This window comes from Phascolarctos cinereus, unplaced genomic scaffold, assembly GCF_003287225.1.
Source record: "Phascolarctos cinereus isolate Bilbo 61053 unplaced genomic scaffold, phaCin_HiC Scaffold_3;HRSCAF=262, whole genome shotgun sequence".
Taxonomy (NCBI): domain Eukaryota; kingdom Metazoa; phylum Chordata; class Mammalia; order Diprotodontia; family Phascolarctidae; genus Phascolarctos; species Phascolarctos cinereus.
In genome coordinates, this window is record NW_027555736.1 from 143,980,478 (window position 1) to 144,004,758 (window position 24,281).

At 39.1% G+C, this 24,281-nt stretch overlaps 1 protein-coding gene across 3 annotated transcripts in view; it reads left to right on the top strand.

The window, feature by feature from the left end:
- ZNF609 (zinc finger protein 609) overlaps positions 1-24,281 on the top strand; it is a 223,199-nt gene that overhangs the window by 160,601 nt on the left and 38,317 nt on the right. For all 3 annotated transcript variants that reach the window (XM_020983666.2, XM_020983657.2, XM_078151206.1), the window contains exon 3: positions 14,520-14,745. In XM_020983666.2, the coding sequence (XP_020839325.1) occupies positions 14,520-14,745 (226 nt within the window). The remainder of the gene's footprint in view (positions 1-14,519; positions 14,746-24,281) is intronic.

Genomic DNA, 24,281 nt, shown 5'->3' on the forward strand with positions numbered 1-24,281 from the left:
AGAACTCTTTACATTAGAAAGATAGAATGAGAATTGGGGTGGATTTGGTCAAAGATGATTATATTGTAAAGATAGGAGTAAATGAATATGGATGTCTTTGTTTACCATATTCCAGAATACAAGAATTAAATTTGAAAATAGTTGTCTTCAGACCTAAATAAGTATTAAACAATAGGTATGTTAAATTTGATTTTATATTACAGCATAAATTGGTTCAACAAGGTTTTAAATAAATTCAGTAATAAATCATAGGATCATTTGATTTAGAGCTAAAAGAGACCTTAGAGATAGATCATGTAGTTTATTTTATAAGCCCCTCATTTTGTCAGGTGCCAGATAGGTTGAGAAGCTAGGAATATTTGGAGTACATACCTTTTAAAGAAAATATTGTAGAAGTCAAGGAAGGCAATTAGACATCTTTCACAAAATGTCCCTGTGACTCTTGTCAGATTCTGAGTACTGGGCTTAATATACATTTTTCTGTCCCAGAGTGCCATATATTCTTCTTTTTTTTTTTTGATTTAATTTAATTTAAAAAAAATTTTTTTTTCCATATGCTTTTGAGTTGAAAATTTTTTCTCCCTTTCCCCCCCCACCCTCCCCAAGACGGCGCACAATCTGACATAGGCTTTACATCTACATACCCATAAAACATATTTTCACATTAGTGAAGTTGTAAGTAAAAATTAAAACCAATAGGAGGAACCATCAGAAAGATGAAACAAAATTCAACTTAAGGTAAAAATTGAGAGCGATTCGACCTCCATAGTTCTTTCTTTGGATGTGGACAGCATTTTCCATCCCAAGGCCACCTTCCCCTGCATTTCTTTTCATTAGTTCCTTTGATATTCTGGGCTTTTTGTTTTTCCAAATGAATCTTGTTGTTATTTTTTCTAACTCTATAAAATAATTTTTTGGTAGTTTGATTGGTATGGAGTGCCATATATTCTTGTGTGACAAGGGCTACCCTGAAACTATAGCAGCCTCGTTAAAGGTAACGTACCAACTGGAAATCCTCAAAAGTAGAATTGTGAACCCTGTGGGTGACATTTGACTTATCTTAAGAGATCAGAGTCCGTGGCAATCTTTTCCAAGTGTCTTTGTGCCTTGGTTTAAAGGAGATATATAGATATTCTGAAAGGTCACATCTAGGTATATTAAAAGATTGAGGTACACAATTGCATTATTTTCTCAATATTGCTAATCCTTTAAATGGAAGACTAAAAAAAAATTATATTTACTTGAACAAGAACTACCCCCAAATTTTTCCCTTCTCCCTTATCAACAAGAGCATTGTTCCTGATCATGCTCTTTGCATTGATTTTAATCCTTCAGCCTACCCCACCACCCTTGAGCAGATGTCAAAAGAGAAGAAATTGTCGGTATATTTACTACACTAAGACAATATCTTCTTAGGCAGTTTTTGAGTTAATCACCTTCAGGTCATTTCTTGATTTTTTTCTTCACTGTTTCTTTTCACCTACCCACTCTACTTGACCCAGCTAGCCTATACAAGAAGTGTATAAGAAGGAAGTGGGATGGCCCACAGACCTGGGAGGAGAGTGATGTGATGATGAGGACCACCAGAAAGCTCTTACAGGCCACTAATGGCCTTCGGGGCACAGTTTAGAGGCTAAAATGTGAAGGACTTCAAGTGCCTCCCTCTTTTGCTTGATGCCTCAGTTTCGAGTGCTAAGTCAGCAGGCAGACACCTTTTCCTCCAAGGTTACTGTCAAAGCAACATGAAGGTCAGACAGAGACAGACAAATGAGAACAGCTCAGAGAAAGGAGGTTACCAAGGTAACTAGCAGGCGGGGCTGCTATTTGGAAACAGGCCTAATCTTCTTCCTCCTTCACCCTCCTCCTTCTCTGAACTGCATAGGAAGATGGGTATTGTTTAGCTGACCTGCATCCTCAGGGTGGGAACCATAATCTCTTTCTGACAGTTCCCAGTGACACTGGAGAGAGCTGCTTTGCATTTTAATTTGATAAGCACCACCAGCAGCCTTCTGTGGGGCACTATCAACCACCCATTTCCTGGCCCTGCTCCAAAGAGAGTTCTAGTTCAAACAGAGCTGATGTTATCTTTTAGTTTTCTTTGGGATTACTTTTTTTTTAAGGGGTGTTGGATTCTTTTAGTTGTCTCTCTCCTCTTCTCCCCTCCCAAATAGCAGAGGGTTTTCATATCTAGCATTCCTGGAAGGTGACATTTGTTCCACTCATTGTAGACAGTTGGAATAAAATTAATTATCCCTGTAAGCTTTGTGAAAATGATCTTTTGGGGGGGGTCAAGTTACACCAATAGAGGGAGTCCTCATGAGTTAATCACTTTCAGGTTATTTACGAAGTTATGAACACATAAAGACTGCCCAGTACATACCAATTGCAGATTCCACACTGCCTTTCCTACTCCCCCTGAACCATACACAGAGAAACATTCAACCTTTTGAGCCTCTAATTTTAAGCAGCCATATTCCTAGACAACTAATGAGGAATGGAGGAAATAGATACCATTTGGCAAACTGGGTGTGAAAAGGTAAGAACAAAATCTCTGACCCTATATGCCGAGATCAGAAAGCAGTATGCTGTTTACGAAGGTACCTAAGGGAAGAATCCGGCTGAACCCTTTTTAAATTTCTGTTTAGGGATCTGGAATTTAATCAGCTGCTACCAAACCTTTGGGGCTTCTTAAATTTTGTAGCTCTTTCAGGCTGCCTTAAATCTCCTTTAAATCGTTCATCTGTTCAGAACACACTAAAAATGCTTTAAGTTCCAAACGTGAAACTCAAATGGAAATCCCAAATTTAAATAACTATTTTTAATAGATCATGTCTCTTTCCTACCCATGATTTACATCCTTGTCTCCTGTTTTCTACTTTGTCCTGATTTGGAATGGATGGGCATCTACCTCTAGCTTTCTGGGAGTAAAAGGATGAAAGCTATTGATTGGCCAAGGCAATGCAAGATGTCCTGTAAGCTCACCTCATATATGTTGAATGTAAGCTATCCATTCTAGATGATTCCCTGGCACACTTCCATACTTAGTGGATCTCTTGGCTCATCAAGAACATTAGATGTTGTTTAGTAGTGATTGTTCTGTCATATCTGAGTATTTTATTTTAGATGAGTGAAAATCTCTTCCCCAGAATAAAATGCTCAGATACATCAAAATAGTCATTTTACCTTTTCAGAGAATTCACATTGAACCTATTGCCCATCCTGTTGGTTTTCCTAATACCCTTTCTTCTGTCACTGAAATTCAAAGGACATGATTTTGTTCTGGTGGTGGATTGCTCCACTGACTTTCTAGACTATTTTGGTCAAGCTGCTTTGCACTTTACTGCTATAAAACCAAAATGATTCTCATCTCTCAGCTTTCTTGAGATGTAGTATAGGGATAATAGATGTGACTGCGCTATAGTTCTGTGTTGGATATGATGGTATCATTAGGCATTTTCTCTTCTGCTTGAACACAACTGAGTTATTTCAGAAGAGGTGATTGGAGGAGCAGCTTCAGTACATAGAAAATAGTTTAGCTCTGCTTGGCTGCTTTGCAGTATGGTAGTTATTTCTTTTAGTTGACTGATTCCTAAGGAAATTTGTATAAAACTAGATTCACTGGTAAGATGTGGCTCAAGAAAATCAAGATTTGCACACACCTAATAAAGGCAAATCTAGACTTATACAAAGATATGCTAGAGAGTTATTCCCTTTAAAAAAAGGATTTTTTTGGCTTCACACTAAAATTCTTAAACATCAAATTTTCTTGGTACTTTTCAAATATAATATGATTTATATACAGTCTATCAGAAACCTCTCTGTTGCATTAATAGCAGTATAATTATGAATTAGAATAGTTTTCCTCTAGGAACCTGTTCTTAATCCCAGTATTGTATCAAGTAGAAAGATCCCTGTTAGGGGACAGCTTCTTGTAATATCTACGAATTTTGAGTGAAACATAATGCATAAATCTTTCCAGGACAGAAAGCATCCTCAAGAGAGACCTCCAGGGAGATGGTCTCCTTATAGATTTGACTAATGAGAGGGTACCAGTGTCAAGGATCTGTCAACCTCTGTAGAAGTGTCCTTGGCAATCATTAGTTTAAAAAAAAATAGACCCTTTTTTAAGAACAGAAACAAGTTATTTTAATACTGTTCTTAATTTCTGAGTGGACTGTTAAATGAAAAATTCAGAAAGGACCTATATGTCCTTTTAAGTACAAAATCTGCAGTTATCTAGTTCAGACAAGTTCTTTTTTCTTTAGTTTGTTTTTGTTCAGTCATTTCAGTTGTGTCCAACTCTCTGTGACTCCCTTTTGAGGTTTTCTTGATAAAGATGCTAGAGTGGTTTGCCATTTCCTTCTCCAGTTCATTTTTTATAGATGATGCACTGAGTTAACTGACTTGCCCAGGGTCGCACAGCTATTAAGTGTCTGAGGCCAGATTTGAACTCAGGAAGATGAGTCTTCTGACTTCAGGCCCAGTGCTCTATCCACTGTACCACCTAGCTGTTTTAGAAACTATTAAAGTCAGTGATTAATAATTTCTCATCTTTCAGAATTTCTATTTTGCATGGTAATGCCCAAACTGACAAGCACCCGTAAGTTTTCCTGACTTTGAAATATCTGTTATATATGAGGTCTCTGTCTGCCAGAGACATGGGGAGCTCAGCTTCTTCCTTCACTTGCAACCATTGCCCCTGGGAATTAGCCTCTCCTCCTTTGTCTCTTTTCCCTTCTTTCTGCTGATCCTGCCACCTGAGAAGCCTGCTGCCCACAGGGATCCTATCCCATACGCTTCATCTCCCCTCTAACTTCTTTATTTTCTCTTTCCTTCTGGATAGGGATTGGCTCTAAGGGCTATTGGCTGTACATATGCAGCTGCCAAAGCCATTGGGGCTGTAGTTGTGGAGGGCAGGCGGATTTCTTCCATAAGATTCTCCTTCTCCACAACTTTTCAGAACTCTTCCCTCCTCAGGTGCCACAAATCCCCTCCTTGACTGGATGGAAATTTAGTGTTTCCTCAACATAGCTGCTTCAAGGATATTTTAGTCTTAGTTTTTCAAGTTGGAACTCTGAACTCATTCTGCGCTGAAAGACTGTTCTAAAGCAGTTAGAGTCTGTTGTACTGTGAGTACTTAAAAGTTCAGCTACATTATGGTTGATGCTTTTGGACTGGTCTAAGAAATAGGAAATCACTGCTTTAGACCCTGGTCTCCTCCCAGCTGTGATTCTGAATGATGCAGGGAGGAAAGGACAGTAGTTTGGTTCACCTGACTTGGTATTTTGCCTCTTGTAAAGAAGTTTTGGGAGTGAGGTGACTAGAAGTTGTGCTGGACTTGAGTAAATCTGACAAACTCTAGCCATTGCTTTAGAAAGTGAGTGTGTATGAATGGAGTTAAGGCCAGAAATTGCAACCAAAGAATTTTTCCCAAGCTCTTTATGCTTTGGAGGTTAATTCTAGTGCTTCTTTCAAAACAATGCAAGGGATGTGAAGAATTTTTAGCCCTGTGTGGAAAAAATATAGCCTGCTTCTGGGGTAGTGTGCAGACAGACAGGATGTTATCATCACTCATCAGCTACAGAGTTAATAGCTTTGCTGAAGTGGGAAACGCTGTGAATTTCAAGGAGTCAGAGAATTATAGAGCGAGAAGATGGTAACAAGAAGAGTGGACATGCTTCATTCAGCAAAACCTTTGCCACATTAATGAACAGTGGAGTGTGAATTGTTTGGGGCATTGATTCTCTTGTGAAGTTTTTCCTTTTGTCTGTTAAATTTCCAGTATGGCTTACTAATTCCCATAACACTGGGATTTACGCTGTCTTATGTCTTAAGTTGTTTGATATGCTATCTTCTTCCAGAAGGGATCCTTTAGGATTCCAGGTGATAACAAATAAGGATCACACTGTAGGGAAGCCTGACTTTTCAATAGCCATCAGATTCCATTATACCAATGCTTGGGGTTTTTCAGTCTGTGCTAGGTAATCAGTCTTTTATAACCTTGATTGTGTGCTACTAGGAACAAGTATTTTTTTGCAAGCTATTTTTTGTAGTGTTTCAGCTATCTTTTCTCTTTTTTTTTCTCTTCTTAACTATCCCTTTTATATACAGCTTTGGGGAGGGGGGGGAGTGAGTGGAATTTAAGAGTGCCCATCAGTTGGGGAATGGTTGAATAAATTGTGGTATATGCTTGTAAAGAAATAATATGAAGAATCCAGATGAACACTGGAAAACTTACATGAAGTGACATAAAATGAAGTAACAGAACCAGGAATACAGTTTAGACAGTGACTATAATGATGTTAAGAAAGAACACTAAAATGAAACCAAATACTATTTAAATATAATGATCAATTTTGTCTCTCCCCTTCTCCCCCACCCCCACCCCACACATACATTGAGGAAATATGTACCCTCCTTTTTTCCTTGGAGAGATGGTAGACTATGGGTACAGAATGATGTTGTCAGACTTGATTCCTCTATCTGTTGATTTTGCTGACTTTGTGTCATAGAATAAGGTTTAGTAGGAGTAATGTAAAAGGGAAAAAAAATCATCAGATTTTTATTTTTAAAAAATTAACCAAAGAAACAAGTTATAGTCAATCGTATTTCAAAGTAGCCTTAGATTTCATTGCTAACACTCTGCTTTAATGAGGAGCAGAGAGAAGGTGGAGAGGTGAAGATGGTTATATGGGTATTTGGAAAAGTGCCTCTCTGTAGTTAAATTTGCAGGTTTTCCCAGAGTATTCTGTTCCTACTAATAACACATATATAGCATTTTACCATCAGCCAAGTACTTTTCCCCCAAAGTACTTACTGAACCCTGGGAGGTGGGTAATACAAGTATTATTTTACAGTTCAGGGAAATAACTAAGGAAGGTTAAGTAACTTGTGCAAAGTATGAGTCAAAATCAGGAATTCTAATCCAGAGCCTTCCTCCTGACTCCACACCAAACTACCTATCATTCACAGTCCAGCCTAGCAAGATTTTTTCTCTTAAGGGCAGCTCATTTCCATAAACACAATTATTTCATAACCCTCGTTTGTCAACCTGTTTGGATTAGGTATTTATGATCTTTCAGAATGAATGAATGAATTTAATTGAAATAGATTTTTTAAAAAACATTATTAAATGCTTTCCATGTGCAAAGCACTGCTAAGTACTTGGGTATACTGACAGAAAACCAAAGACGGTCCCTGCTCAAGGAGCTCACATTCTGATGGGGAAGACAGGACACATATAGGAGGTTTCAGCTGCAAGTCAGATGGAAAGGTACCATGGTCCTTAGGGTACAGTGGCAAAGCAGATGGTAATGCGTCTTCTTTAATGTTATTCCCATGGACAAACTTATTTCTGTTTCTGATGTTGAACCATTTGATGGTGCCAAGGACTTTGGTGGGGACAACTTATTTGGTGAGGTGTTGGGGGGTCTTGCAATAGATATGGCTGCTGAAAAGGCCAGGGCTGTAGCACCTGCCTGTTGGTGGCAGTTGGTCAGTAATTGGAGGTGATGTTTTAAGGTGTTGTCAGTGGTTTGATTCTCCTGGCACATGCTGTATCTCCCTCAGGGTGCCTTTCTCCTTCTACTGGGCTGGCTTACCTGCCCTAAAGGTGGCAGTTGATTGGCAGTTGGTGGGAATGGCTGGCCCCTTCTCTACAGTGGTTGCTTCCCTGAACAATGACTTAAGGGACTGGGCTGGAAGGAGGGCCAGTGTTGTAGGGGGTGCTTCTGTTCCAGGGACCCTTGAGCTTAGCTCCCCATTGGTGGCAGTTGGTCGGCAGTTGGTGTTACGGATAGTGGGACCCTTCTCCAAAGGGATTGCTTCTTTGAATAAGCAAAAACTGAATCTTTCATTAAAGAATAACTTCAGTAAGCTCAGATTCCTCATGAATCTAAACAACAGAAAAGTTCAAATAATTAGAATTTTTCTCCCCACATTTTAACTTGGCTTGTTTTGTGTGTCAAATTCTCTAATTGATGTCAAGACTTTTTAAAAAAAATAATGACTTCAGTTTTTAAGTGATTTCATTGAATCAGTGAACAAATTTCCCCAGCCCCTCTTATATCTTGCAGGGGTAACTGATATTCACAGTGGTATATAGTGCATTAGAAAGTACCCCCAATGACATAGGTTTGAGTCCTAGCTCTACCTGTGTGGCCTTGAGCAAATTAACATCTCTGGGACTCATTTTCTTCATCTGTAAAATTAGTGGAGTAGACTAAATGACTTCTTTGATCCTTTCCAGATTTAAATCTATGATCCTATGATGATCCTGAGGCATTCTAAGATCTTGAAAGGTTAATTTCTGAAAGAAAATGCTTTCTTAGTTTTTAGAGAAAGGCTAAACTATGTTCAGTATAGTTTCACTGCTAAATAGATTTTATCCTGCCTTTCAGACTTAATCTCCCATCAGCCAGGTGGATCCGACCAAATTGTCCTGGTTTCTCTCTGTCTGTCTCACACACACACACACACACTCACCTTATGTCTCTTGATTTTCTTGCCTTTGCATAGACTGTCCCTTCTCATTCCCCTTGTACACAGTCCTTCACTTCTTTTAGAATCCCAGGCTTCCTTCAAACCTGAGGTCTTGCTCTGTCCTTGAAAGTGCTAATAATACCTCCCCCACCCCATCACCTGATGTTTACTTGGTGTTTACCTGTATTTATACATGTTGTTTCTTTTAGTAGAAAGGAAGCTATTTGAGGGTAAGAACTGTCTCATTTTTTGCACAGTGCCTATGCATGTGATTGGGTTCTTTATAAATGTCTAGTTGTTGACACCAAACACTAAAGCTCACGATTATTTCAAAATGTGTTTTCTCCTTCACTCAGTGAAGATTTTTTGGTACTGTCATGCACTTGGCAGTGTGCTAAGCATTGAGGACCCCATGCCATCACCAAATTGAAATGATTCTTATCCTCAAGTAGCTTATATTTTTGTTAAAAAGACATGTTTATGTAGAGATGTGTGGACAAAAAAAAATTAAGGCAACCTTGGAGGAGAAGGCACCAGCCTCTAGGGTAAGAAAGAAAGTTACAAGAAAGGACTCTTGTCCTTTAATAAAAACCAGAATTCCAGGAATCAGAAATATGGTAGGAGAACATGCCAGTCTTGGATGCCTCATGTTTCATGAATGATGAAGAGCCAATAAGCCAGTATGGCTATACTATGTAGAGTACATGGAGGGGGGATTTGGTGCTCTCTTCACGCCACCCTCAAGTTCAAGTGAGGCAGTCTAAGCTCCAGTCGCCGTGGGGTCTGACTCCTAAGCAGTGGGGAGGGAGGTGGTTTCTCCCTGCCATTCCTCATTGTCTTCTAGCAGCAGAGATCTGCACCTGCTGCTATAGGATAGTAGATCTAAGCATACCGGGTCCCTCAGGAGCCACCTAGTCTAAGCCCCTTGTTTTACAGAGGAAGAAATTCAAGTTCATGTGGGGTAAGTGATTCGCCCAAGGTCATACAGGTAGTAATAATTAGGAGACACACCATCCAGTTGCTATTCAGTTCCTTGGCTCTGGAGATCAAGGGAGCCAATAGTTAAGCCAAGATATACATTCTCCACATAGAATTGGACACTTAAGGGAAGTGGCAGCTTTAAGAAGCTTGACCCCTGGCAGCAGAGAAGAGAACCAAGCCTTGATTCAAGCTGGAGAGGAGCAGATCCAGGAGTTCAACAGACTCAGCAGAGATGCTGCACCCAGTAGGGCGAACAGGGTAAGGACTCCACAAGGGGAGAAAGAAGACATCAGGGTCCAACAGTAGTACCAGAGTGATGAGTTACTTTGGCCATAGGCACACGTTCCGTCTGCCTTTTCTTCCTTTGGATACTGTTTGTGAGAGCGGGCTTCAGATTTATGGGGAGAAATTTTCTTTCTTTTTTTTTTTTTAACAGTGACATTTAAGTGAATGTCACAGCTTTGAGCTAACCATGTATGCTGGTTAACTGTCAAGGGAAATCGTTATTAGAGAACTTTGAGCAATGGTTTTAGGAATACAGACCCAAAAACTACCCCTGTAGTCTGTGAGCATCACTGGGGACCCCACTTAGTAGTTAGTGAGTGTGCTGGTTGAGGGAAGTAGTCAAAAAGATACAGTATAGTAAGAAGACTAGAAGGATAGGGAAAAGCCAGTTAAGAAAAAGCTTTAAATGCCAGACAGGAGTTTTAAGTTTGATCCACGAGATACAAGGAGCCACTGGCGTTTATTGTTCCAATTTTAATTGCTATTTGGCTAATCACTTGCTGGTTCAAGGTGATAGAGTCTAGGAGTTATTTGCCAACTCTGCCTAATTCTCATTCATCCTGGATAACTGGAAGTATATTGTAATTACTCTTCAAACTACTGGCATATGTGGAATCAACTCTCTGCAGCCTTTTGATTCTGAAGATGCAGGTCCCAAAGCGCTGCTTGTAATGAGCAGTTTGCAAAAAGCAAGTCCTGAATAGTCCTTAATGTATTTTCTACCTCTGAAATAGTTGCATGCAGCCTCGAAGAGCTTTCCTAAGCCATCTTTGCTGTCATGTGTGGGAGGCAGTGGAGGGCAGTATATAATTACTTCATGTGGTGAGATTAATGGCTCAGGCTCCCTTTATTCCTCTCATCTATTTAGTCCCCATTTCCATGTCACCTGCCTATCAACACCTAGAGACTAATGTGATGATATTAATAGCTAAAGGTGAAATGAAAAAGTTTCATTAAAAGATAAAAGGACATGAATTATTGGAAAAATTCAAGAATTCATTACTCCAATTTCATTCCTAACTCCTTAAAGCTTTTTTTCTCCCACTCACCCCCATGCAACTAAAAGGCCCCAAGTTGTGGTACTGCCTTATTTCATAGTGGAAGGACTGATCCAGCTCTTCATAGATATTAACAGCACTAGCTTTAACACAGTCGAGAATACTGTTTTGTCATCAGTTTAGCATGACCTCCCCCAGTTTAGGACCTTAGGTGAATGCCAGAGGTTACAGAATGTATCCTCTTCTGATTTCCACTCTCTCTTTCAGTGATAAACGAGTTACATTTAATCCAGTGTCCAGTGAAATATAAAATTCCATAAAGCCTCCTTGGTTATTAGATAGGTATCACAGAGCTGCTTATTATGCGCTGTGGTGTAATGAAGATTATAGATGTGACCGAATGGTAATTAGCAGAGCTGAAGCTGTAATTAAGCGCTATTGTTCTGTACTGTGGTTTCTCCTCAGGTTTCTGTTGCAAAGTGGAAGGAAACTGAGAGTTTCAAACCCACAGGCATCCTTCCTCTCACCCCTCCTCCCATCCCTCCATACTCTCTTTTACATAAACAATCAACAGGTTGGCTCCTCTCTGACACTGGAGGAGGAGGAGAAGAAGAAGGGTTGTTTCAGAAACAACTGGCAACCAACCTCTTCCAGTCTTCTTGCAGTTTATGTTTTGTGACTTCTTAGTCTTAGTTTTATAAGAGGGTCTTTAGAACAGCTTAAATTGGAGAACACTGTATCTCAGGCTGTGGCCAATCGCCCTCACTTTTGTCTTGCCACTGGGCTCCTGTGACTCTAGAAGGGAATGTGCAGCTCTTAAATCCAGTACACACATGGGTGTGATGTCATTGGTCCTCTGTAAAAACAAAGGGCAAAAAACAGCAATGAATAATTCAGCCACATTTTAAACATAATTCCAAATTGTTTTTCAAAATGGTTGGACAAAGTCACTGTTCCACCAACAGTGTATTAGTGTGCCTGTCTTCTCTCAGCCCTTCCAACACTAATTCTGTCTTTTATCATCTTTGCCAGTTTATGGAGTATGAGGCATTTCTTTTATTAGTAGTGAGTTGACATCTTTCTTAGGGTTATTAAAGTTCCTATAAGTTATGATTCTCTTTTTGAGAACTTTTTTGTCTGCTGACCATTGAGATCTTTCATATTTGTGTTAATTTCCCAAATATCTTAGATATCAGACCTGTATCTTAAATATTTGAGGCAGAGATGTCTTTCCTAAATCAACTGTTTCCCATCTTATGCACTAATCCTTTTCATACAAAAGCTTTTCAAAGTCACGTAATCAAAATTATCAGTTTTCTCTTTTGTGATCTCTTCTATTCCTTATTTGGTTAAAAACTTCTCTCCCTAGTCTTTTGAGCTGATGCGTTGGTTGTTTGAGAAGCTCCACAGAGAACTTGCTTTCTCCCTCTTCTGTGCCAGAGTAGTACACAGAAAGCCTAGGTGATAGAAGGAGTTGCCAGCCCATAAATATGACCCAGTGGCCAGGAGACATAGTAATGGCCTGGAAGGCTTTCTAGGTGTTTGTGGTGTGAAAAACTTTTCTAGGTCAACAAATGAGTCCAAGGTGCGTGGACCCCAAAAGATTTACTTCTGCCAGTAGCTTTAGGGCATTGATTGGGGTACAAAGAAGAGCAACACATTGGCAGTCATTCTACTACTTTCTCAGGACGTTGTTATCTTCACCCAGCTTCCTCTCCAGTGATGTTCAGTGGTACTACAGAACCTTCAGGAAATTGACTTTTGAGAGATTTGTCCCTTCTTTATGTCATCCCTGAACAACATGATAGAAGCAATGTTTCAAGACCACAGAGGAATGAAGGCTTCATTTTGTTTTTCTTCCTTTTCTCTAGTCCTCTCCACACATCCCTCTTAAGTTTTTACTCAGTTTTCAAATTAAAATTAATGGAGAATATGAAGGGACTTTTGGGGGCCTAGTTGCTAGTAAAATTATAAACTTCCCACTTCAGAGGAAACAAAAGTAGACAGCAGCTGTTTTGCCAAATGCATTTTACAAAAGTGGAGGATGCAATATACAAACTCCCACTCTAGCTAATTGTTTCATGAAAAGGCTGGGTTAGAGGAATTGGTGGGGTGGGGAGAGGTATAGGGAAGTATAGTCATACACTTTGCAGCAACAAACAGAAAATGATGTTTTGGCAGGTGTTCAGGGACCAGAATTAGCCTGAATCAGTTTGAGCTTTCTGTGAACTGCTAGTGATGATCTGCAAATTGCATTGACTTTCCAAGCTAACAAGCTTGAGTTGGCTCTATTCAGCGACTGTAGCAAGTGACCAGGCCTCAGTTTTTCTTACAGTCTTCAAGGTCATGGAGTAGAGTACAAGCAGTGTAGCTAGAAGTGAGCCATAGTGACAGACAATGCCACAGTCAGAATTCTGCTGCATAGCTGCCCATTGGCTAGGATTGTATAATGTGTTTTTTCCTTACCTATTAACATCAGGTTCAAGGGCTGCTCTGCATTTTCATTGAGTAGCCCCAGGAGTAAATATCTAAGTACTACATGGGTTTCTAGCAATACAGTGTCTATATTCTTATTTCTCTTCTTTCTAGATCTTCTGATCAATGGTGTCATTATGGGAAATCAATTGACCGATATCCCTATATGCCCTCTGCTAAATGGCTGAGACTAGGTGCTGCAGATGCATAGATTTCTGCCAACTGGATAAATGCTAGGAGTCAGAGAGCCAAAAGAACTACCCTCTTTATTAACATTTCCCTTCTCCTGCCCCTTAGGATGTTCTGCACCCACCTAGGAACCTAAGTAATCATGTTCACTTAGCTGACTAAGATTATAGGTAGAATGATTGTTTTAATTTTTGTCTTTTTTCATACAGGGATGTTTTATCAGTTGCTTCTCTGTACCCTAGGGATTTGCTGATACATAGATGCAGGGCTCCTATTTCTTGTAGATAAAGATAATGGCTAGATCCATAATCCTTGCAGCTATTCTCATTAACTTAACTTCTGTTGAAATCTTTGGGGTGAGAGACACCGACCGATTCAGTTGTTCTCAGCCTAATTTTTAAGTAGATTTCTGTCATACTAAAAGATGGAGAGGTAGATAGCACTTCCTCAAAAGACATTTTTGGGGCTCTAGATCATTTTGAGTTAGCTGAAGAACTATTCCTGTCTCTCCCACCCACTATTCCCCGTTGTAGATTACTGTACTATTTCATAGGATCTGGATTAACAAGGAAGGAAACTAACAAGAGACATGTGCCCTTTCAAAAATTCCACATCTAACTTGGTATTTTCCTTGAACATCCAAGTGACTCATTTCCCCATCTGTAAAATGGAATGGAGGGGAGGGTTTGGAGTATATAGTCTCTAAACACCTTCCTAGGTGTAAATCTTATGACACGTTGACAACATCTGTAGACTCCCTTTTTCTAGAGTTTCCATGATGGAAAAATAATTGAACAGCCCCTTTTACATATTTAGTATGAAACACTGTTTAATGAGTAATTGGGGGTGGGATTGGGAGATGATATGCAGTGGAAACAGTATTTCTAAAGAAAAGAAAATTTCTGTTGCAGGTTTCTCACTTTGTGTAGAATTCAGTGGTGGTAGCTGCACACCATGACTAGAGACTAGAGTTTTGAACTAAAAGTTTAAAAATGCAGAATTTAGAGCCCTCCAAGCGTGGTTGCCTGGAAAGGGATGTGGGATCGAAAAGGTCTTTTTCCCGTAGGTGTTCTAATTGTAATTCCTTTGCTGCTTTCTTTCCCCTCACAGATGGAATCCCCTGTCTCCACACCAGCTGTGCTGCCATTGCATCTTCTAGTTCCAGTGGTCAGTAATGATATCTCCTCCCCCTGTGAGCAGATCATGGTTCGAACCCGCTCTGTAGGAGTGAACACCTGTGATGTGGCATTGGCTACAGAACCTGAGTGCCTAGGCCCCTGTGAACCTGGGACCAGCGTCAATCTAGAGGGCATTGTGTGGCAAGAAACAGAAGATGGTAAGTGTTGTGTGTGGTATGTGGCATGCCTAAAATTGCCTTTTCAATTTCTCTTTAGGAATAGTCTAATTTAGACTTATAATACAATGTATCTCAAGTACAGGTTAAGACTTAGTCTCAGGATTCACGATCTCCTACTGATAATGTTACAGTGGATTAAAAGTTTTCTAAAGCAGGAAATAACTGATTTGAAGAATTGTGAGAGTCACATTCTTTGACTGGTTAATTTACCCCATGGCATCTACAGTATGTTACATTATTGGCCTAAGTGCAGTAGTATTTAGTGGATTTAGGCCAGGGAAAGTGACATGTATTTTCTTTCCCTCCAAACATTTTTCTTACTTTTTTTTTATTCAAGGTTTTTTTTTCCTTTTTATTATACATTTATATTGAAAATATTTTGTTACTTACATTTTATAATACATCCTTTTTCCTCTCTTCCTCCTAAAGAGCTATCCCTTCTTATAAAAAAGAAGAAAAAAGTTCAGCAAAACTAAGCAACATATTGGGGCAGCTAGGTGATGCAGTGGATGGAGCACCGGCCCTGAAGTCAGGAGGACCTGAGTTCAAATGTGGCCTCAGACTAAACACTCAACACTTACTAGCTGTGTGACCTTGGGCAGGTCACTTAACCCCAATTACCTAAAACAAAACAAAGCGAAAAAACAAACTAAAAAAAACTAAGCAACATATCAAAAAAGCCTAACGTATATAGTGTTTCATAGTCATAGTCTCTGACATCAGAAAAGGAGAAATGCAAAGTATTCTCTGCTTTGGGGTTGAATTTCACAGCATTCAGTATTAGTTCTTTTGTTGTTGTTTCCATTTATGTTATAGTAGTCATTATTGAGTATGTTGTTTTCCTGGTTCTGCATACTGCTCTTTGTATCAGCTGATATAAGTCTTCCCATGGACATTTTTCTTAAATATCAAATCCAACCTTGAAGAAAAGTCATGGCAAAGCCACAACATCTTGAGAGCTAGGAGAACAGGTTATGTTATTGGCAACTTCTGTGTGATCTTTAGCTCTTTTTTTTTTTTAAAGCAGAACCACGTTCTCCTCCAAAGATTAACTAGTAGTCACTACCAGCTCCCCCATCCCACTGCATATACCAAGATTTTGTAAACCTAGGAAAAATTGGAAAACGTTTGTCTTTGTTCCCATGCATCCATTAAACGTTTAACCACCAATGGTACCCCCTACCATCCTATACCATCCTATCCCCACCCAGGGACTTCAGCAGTCCAATCCCAGTAAAAATGTTTAGAGGGATGATTAGGGAAGCTAGACCTTAGAACACCTCATTGGGCTTCAGCATCAGTAATCAGATTGAGAATAAAATTTCTACTCCAAGGAGTTCTGAGGTCCATAGTAAGATAACTGAATATCTCTGATTATCACATACTGTCATGTAGATTTGCATTTAAAGATACAGGTACTCCTCTGCTCATTCTGATAAATTCTTTTCCAATGAATGATGTTATTATTTAGTGCTTATTTAAAGTATACTCTGCAGTAGGCATTAATGTGTTATCTGCATTAATCTCACTGTTGGTCTTCTCTTTTTGGGGTATTAATATAGTAGTGAAGCTGGTTTTTAGTTTCAGTCAAACTTTGAAGTTTCATCCTATGCCAGAGGCATATACAATACACAGTGTATTTTGTAGGTAAAAGGAATACCGATGTTTGTGCCTGTTTCTATGTACCTTACATGCAGTCTAGAAATCACAAAGTGGCTATTTTTGATTTTTAAAAATGTCATTTGCCTGTAGCCAAACTTCTGAACAGCTAGAGAGTCTGTTGGAATGAGAAACATGTGAGGACCATAGCCTAATGCTGTTCAACAGGCATTGTTGAACAATGCCTCAGTGCATTGAGTTGATTGACAGAAGACATCAGTTTCTTGCCTGTTTGCTCTGCTCATCTTCAGGATTTGGGGAGGAGGGAGACAGGTAGCCTTCTCAAAAGGAGAGATGTTTTTCGTGTATGTGAACCTAATGAAAACCTTTAAAAAACAGAGTGGAAAAAGTCTAAACTTTTCTTTCCCTTGAGATCAACTAAGGTGCAGGGTAGGTTTGTTGTTCTGTGACACGTGTCTGACTTTCTTTATGAAGGTAACTGGCCATCCGTCACTCAAGTCACTTCATGCCTTTTTCATTCCTGGATCACTGCCACTTTGTCTAAAAAAAGAGGGCCACATAAATTAATGTTTTTAGAAATCTTTAGAAATCTTACAAAAGTCCTTTCTAGACTAAAGCACGCTTTACAAAACTTAGGTACAAATATGGCCTTTTTTAAGAGGTTTACTGTAAATCTTGAATTAGCCCTGTTCTGGTCTTCTAGTCGAAAAATCTGAATTGAAGGCAAGTATACACATCTCCCCCTTCTTCCTTTATTATAAAGCATATAAGCATTTATCTTTTAAAAAAATTTTTTTTCCTGAAAAATAAGCATTCTCATAAATAGTAGAATAGAAAAAAAGATGATTGTACGTGAAACTGCAAATCTCTTATGTACAACTTGCTGTTCCTTTTAGACCTTTTGATTTTTTTTCATTTCTTTTTCTTTTTTTTGTTTCTTTTTTTTGGCTAGGCAATTGGGATTAAGTGACTTGCCCAAGGTCACACAGCTAATAAATGTCAAGTGAGTGAGGTTGGATTTGAACTCAGGTCCTCCTGACTTCAAGGCCAGAGCTCTATCCACTGTGCCACCTAGCTGCCCCATTGGTATTCTTTTTAATTATATAATAAAGTTATCATGCAATTTTTTTTTCCCTTTTCTCTCTTCCCACCCCCACCCCCACCCCCCATGGCTGCCAATAGGAGTGTGTGTATCTGTAAAACCATTCTACACATACTTCTGTTTTTCAGTTCCTCTGGATGCGGATAGCATCTTCCTTCATATGTCCTTTGTAGGTAATTTGGGTATCTCTGATAGTCAAAATGACTTACTCAGAATTGTTCTTAAAACAATATTGTTGTTACTGTATACAATGTTCTCTTGGTTCTGCTCATTTTGCTCTTCATTATTTTGTGCAAGTCTGTTTTTCTAAGATCAAGCTCCCCCCCATTAATTAATTAGTTATTTTTTTTTTAGTTTTCAGCATTTACTTTTATAAGATTTTGAGTTCTAAATTTCCCCCCTCCCTTCTCTCCCCAAGATGGCATGCAATCTGATATAGGCTATACATGTACCATCATGTTGAACATATTTCCACATTAGTCATGTTGTGAAAGAAGAATTGGAACAAAACAGAAAAACCATAAGAGGGGAAAAAATAGAGAAAATAGTAAAGCTCGTCATTTCTTATAGCACTTTTTTTTTTAGCACAGTAGTATTCCAACCCAATCATATATCACAATTTGTTCATTCACCTGTGTTGCTGTCCTCTTCCCCTAGTATGCACAGGAAATTGTCACCCAAGTTATCAAGAATTGCATACTTCAGAGAACAACCCCTCTTGGCTTTTCCATCGGGTACAAGATTCTAGGCTTTTCACTTACTGACTTTTTCCCTCCAGGTTCCTTCTCTCTACACTGCAGACTGTCTTGTTCGTGTAACAGACCTTTTACATTTAGTCAGAAGCTGCAGACTACTTGACCTCTCTTAAGGGATAAAGGAATACACAAAGGACCCTGCAGAATTAAATCATCTTTCTGTGAACTGATGCAGAGGCCACAGCCCGGATTCTTTCCTCCATTCTGCCTAAGTGTCCTGTTATGTCCCCCTCCCTCTCTAGCCATCAAACTGGATCTTGCTTTGGAGGCATTTTGAGATTCCTTTAGTTCTTAACTATTTTTAGGCTATTAGTAATCCAGCCTGCACTACTAAGATCCTCCCTGGGGAGCCTCAACTCTGGGACTTCTTCTGTTAGGAAGACCCTGGGAAGTGTGCCTAGCATTATAAGGCTGAGAGTGACCTGTCTCTTCATTTTCTTGGAACTGCTGCCTCACATATAAATCCTTTCCTTTTCCTCTGCTTTTTTTTGTGTCACTCAACACTTGTCCAGGCTCTGACTTCTGACTCATACCCTTCTCTACTTCACTTACAATCAGAAAAGTGGGTTCCAGATCTGATTCCAGGATTATATAATATACCTCTCTGTTGATCTTGTTAAAATCCACATTCTTAGGTCAGTAACCTCACCCAGGGCCTTGATGGCAATGAAAGCTTGAGCTGAGCACTCTGTGTTACAGCTTATGCAACGTTGTATGTTGACAAGTTTTTAAGTTTGTGGTTTTTTTAATGTATGAAAGGCAAGGTGGGCCTTTTAGACAAAGACGGAAGCATTTACATTTGGGCCACTTTTAGGCAGAAACCTTAATAAGATGAATTGTGTAGGTGACCGCAGAAAAAAATATGTCATTTCTCACTACTATTGCCCAGCAGATCTTCTTTAGTGGAAAGTGCAGTAAGCTATAGAAAGCCTTGATTTTTATCCCCGCTCTCAGCTAACTAGGTATTGGAAGTTGGACAAGTTGCTTAAAGTATGTTTATTCCCTTTGTAAATTGAGGAGGTGTCTTTGAACTCTAAAATTCTATGATTGTATAACTTAAGCCAGCATATAGCTTACTTAGTCCTGGAAGATTAATGGAGGTGAATATGGTTTTATGTTGCACACAATTCATGTAACCACGTTTTATTAAGGGATCATAGGATCATCGATTTAGAACTGGAAAGGACCTCAGAAATAATCAGTCCAACCTACTCATTTAACTGATGTGGAAACAAGGCTCAGAGAGAGCTTAAGGGCCTTGCCTCAAGGTCACACAGGCAGGTGGCACGTGAGCCCAGATTTGAACTTAGATTTCATAATTCCAGATACTGTGCTCTGGAAGATGACATCTCATCAACGAAATTTCACTGGGATTTTGTAAATGGATCATATAATCCCAGTAACATTTTGATATGGTTTTTGGCGTGTAAGTGAAGAGCTAAGTAGTATTTTTTACAGTAGTAAAAGGTTTTATTTTCTCTTGGGCTTTGTTGTTGTTGAGATTTTTATTATAGTTCACTGCTTCTGCCCTTCTCACGTCATCTCAAAAAATCATAAAACAGATAGGACCTTAGAGGTCTATCTAGCCCAAATCCCCCTGCTACCCAATGCATTACTGTCTGTAGAAATCCCTGGTGTTAGTGGGAACAGTTCAGGATTTGGAAAGCAGAACCTGGATTCAAATCCAGCCTCTGCTACCTTGGTACTATATGACTTTAAGCTAGTCTTTCCCTTGGCTTAAAATTCTTCATCTCTAAAATGGTTTAAGGGGTGGGGACTAGATAACCTCTAAAATCCATGATCTTATGACCCATTGTGCTTCAGGGCTCTTGATATCCCATAAGACCAGAGGAGATAATCTTTGCTACTTTATCAGTAACAAGATATAATGGAAAAATGCTAGGAGTAAGAAAAGGCCAAGGTTCTTGTCCTCCTGCCTAGTTATTGTGGCCTTGAGCATAGGCTCATAAATTTAGAGTGGAAGGGACCTCAGAAGCAATCTAGTCCAAACCTCCCATTTTACAAGTGAGAAAACTGAAGCCCAGAAATGTTGTGACATGAGCAAGGCTGTAATAGTAATGTTAGAAGTGAGATTTGAACCCAACTTCACTTGACTCTTGAGCCAAATAAGCTCTTTCTGCTGTACTTTTTTTCCCACCTTCCCAAGGAAGTTATTTTACTTTTTTTTATTTTATTTTACTTCATTTTCCTCATTATTTTAAAATAGGCTTCCTCTAAGACCCCTTCCATCTCTAAATATTTTAAGCTTTTTAGAGTAGAAAAAAAAGGAAATCAGTTTAAAGGATGATGAGGATGGATGGAAACCTGCGAAAGACACCTGTCTTTTCAGACAGGCCGTTGTGGCTTCTGTGTGCTCCTGCCCCAGCTTCCAGGGAGAACACATAGCCACATTTCAAACTCTGGTTGAGCCGTCTACTCGGGTTTGCAGATTACACTTTTCTCATTACTAGAGTAATAGACAGTGGTTTTACTTAGGAGGAAGTTAGTTTTCCTGTAGTTAGCTGCCCTGAGAAGGGTCTGCCCAAGTAGTAGTTGGTTCATCATCCTCATTTGCTTGGGTACCCTTTCACCAAGTCCTCCTCCTCCCTCCCATGTCATTATCCTCTCTCAGTTGTGAGAGAAGGCAGCCTGTTAAACTCTTTGCACAGAAATTACTGTTCACTGTTATTCTTGTTTTGTTCCATGAGAATCTGACATGGAAAAGTATCTTTGAACCATAAATATCTAATTATAGTACCAGAAAAGTAACATAATACTTGCTTTTCTGTGTTACTGATTTCCTTTTCTTCTTCAGCTTAATTAACCGCTCTTTACCATCAGTCATTTGCTTCTAGACTACGCTCACCTGGAGATACAGGTCACTGTGACCAAGCTCCTCAGTTTGGCCATTTGCATGCTAGCCTGACTCCCTGTAGAAAGATCTCAGCCAGTAACACAAACATATTGAGCCCAACAACCATTGTCTGGCACAACAAACCTTCATAGCAACAGAGACCACCACATGGCAACAGCAGTCACTCAAAGGAAAAATTAGTGAAATCAGCACATACTTCCTCTTTCATCTGTTGTGCTTCATCCAGCTCCCCAGCCTCCAAAAAGCAAGAGCAACAGAAAAACATCCCTTTTTTGTCCCTTCCTTGAAACTGAAGGTGGTTACTCTTCTCTGTTCCTATTTGAGTTAAGGAGTTTTCCTGATTTAAAAACGTGGACAAACATACTAGCCAGCATTGTACATTTCAATACTGAAAACTAAAGCAAAAAATTCCAAGAATGACTATCTCCTTTTCCTTTTAAACTTTCTCTTAAAAAAAGTTTATTTTTATCCTAAACTTAAACACAAAGTAAAACGAACACTTCCATAAACAAATTAGAACAGAAAAAGGATTGTACATGAAACCACAAATCTCTGTTATGTACAGCTTACTTTTTCTTTTGAAGTATATAATAAATTCAACATATAACTTTCAAATCTGTCCTCATTTTTTTTTTCTTCTGGCCATCTCTTTTTTGCATGTTTCAAAATGCTTCAGCTGGGAGCAGCTAGGTGGCGCAATTCATAGAGCGCCAGCCTTGGAGTCAGTAGGACCTGAGTTCTTCACATCTAGCCTCTGACCAAATACTTGACACTTACTAGCTGTATGACCCTGGGCAAGTCACTTAACCCCAATTGTCTAAAAAGGGAAAAAAAAAGAAAAATGCTTCAACTGACCTTTTTTTATTTTTCTTTTAAAGAACTCTGTTGGTAGTCTCTTTTCTCCCCAAACTCCTTCCTCCAAATTGGGAAAACAAAACAAAATATTCATTCTCTTACTGGGCAGAGATAAATCTGTATTCTTTTAGGAGTTTCTTTGGCTTGCCATTTGTTTTATTTCCCCTTTTAAAAATTCTGAACCCAACCAAAATGAAATAAAATGAACATTCCCTGATGGAAAGCAAAACACCCCTATTAACTAACATCCCATATCCTTTGTGTGGCTAAAATTGAAAAGGTGCCTTTACTTTCTTTCCTCTCACTTTATAGCAGATTGCCCCTTCTGTTATCACTGTTCTCTCATCTTCAGTCTCTGCTTGTATACTGGCTTCCTCCCTGCTTCCTATAAATATTATTATATTTCTCCCATTCTCAAAAAACCCTGACTTGATCCATCCATTCCTGCTGGCTGTTATCCTATATCTCTAATCCCTTTTGTGGAAGCATTTTTTTTTAAAGGCAATTGGGGTTAAGTGACTTGCCCAGGGTCACACAGCTAGTAAGTGTTAAGTGTTTTGTCTAAGGCTGGATTTGGACTCAGGTCCTCCTGACTTCAGGGTCGGTGCTCTGTCCACTGCGCCACCTACCTGTCCCTCTAATCCCTTTTGTGGCTAAACTCCTGAGAAGGCCATCTTTGAACTTTCCCTCTTCCTCTCCATTTCCCAGCTTCCTTCAAGTCCCTGCTAAAATTCCACCTTTTAACAGGAAGCCTTTCCTGATCTCACTTACTTTTACTGCTTCCCGTCTATTAAATATGTAAATTGCTGTTTGCAGATTGTCTCCCTCATTTCTTAAGAGCAGGGATGGTTTTTTGCCTTTCTCAGTATTCCCCAGCTCTTAGCACAGTGCCTGGTAACATGGTAGGTGCTTAATATATGTTTATTGACTGACAGTGAAAGAGAGTAGCATATGAAACTTGGAAAAATTACCATTTTTAGTTTACTTTTCGAGTATATGATAAATTCATCATGTAACTTTCAAGGCTTCCTTGCTTGTTTTTGCTTCTAACTTTTCTTCTCTTTGGTGCCTTTTTAAGTATTTAGTGTTTCCCTTACCTTCTTAGTCTTCTTTTTTTTGGCAACTCTGTCAGGACAAAAAGGGGAGGAGGTGGGAGGAAGAGGTAGAGACAAACAAATGAGCAAATTGTCACATTGGTCGCCTCTGAAAAAATATATCACAGTCTACTCTTTGAATCTGTCATCTCTGTTAGAAAGTGAGTAGTTTGTTTTATCCTTGGTTTTGAGATCATTGTTGGTTATTATATTGATCAGTCTCAAGTCTTTTGAAATTGGTTTCCTTTGTTGTATCATATAATTTTGTTCTGCTATTAGTTCACTCTGTATCAGCTCATATAAGTCTTTTCAGGTTTTTCTGAAACTATCCCTTTCATCATTTCCTACAGCACAGTAGTATTGTATTGTGTCATATTCTATAATTTATTCATCCACTCCCTAATTGAAGTAATGGTTGTCTTTATTACTGTCTTTACTTTCTTACTGTGATAGTAACAGAATGGGAACTCTTTTGTGTACTGCTTTGGCTGCCATTTCAAGATATTGCTTAGCCATTGGAAGTGTTGAATCCCTTCTGTAGTGGAGGTCCAGGTAGTGAAACTACCTTTTAAGTGAGGTTGCCATATAATGAGGTACGTTTTATTTGTTTGTTTTTAAGAAGCCTGCTTTAAATTGTTGATGATAGACCAGCATTACAACAATGGAAAATGCCCTATGTCTCCAACTTGTTCTTTTGGTCAAATCACTTAATTTCTGAAAAAACTGGAGCTCTAAAATTCTTCCGTTCTAGAAATGGTTGTGGTTACTCAGGTGGTGTGTGAAGGAATTAGGTTTGCTGGTCATTTTTTGTTTAAAGAATGAGTAGACAGCATTGCAGGACTTTCTAGACTAGGTGATTTAAATATTGTTAGAAAAGTAGATCCTGGCTCAGCCTAGCTGATGAAACTATTGTCAGGGTGATGGGCAGAAGTCTTGAATACCTTTGTAACTAAGCCTTGACTGTCGCACAAGTAAATTTAGCCCATTTCAAGCAAAACTTTGCTCAAGTTGCTGCTTCTGCTGCTGAAAGATGAAGTAAGACTATTCTTCATTTTGAGGTAGATCGCACAGGATTTCTTAACCTGGAGTCCCTGAACTTGTTTTTTTTACCCAGTACTTTTTGATAACTGTATTTCAATCCAGTACACTTGGCTTCTTTTTTATTCCTATGCATTTTATTAATTTAAAAACATTCTCAGATAGGATCCATAATC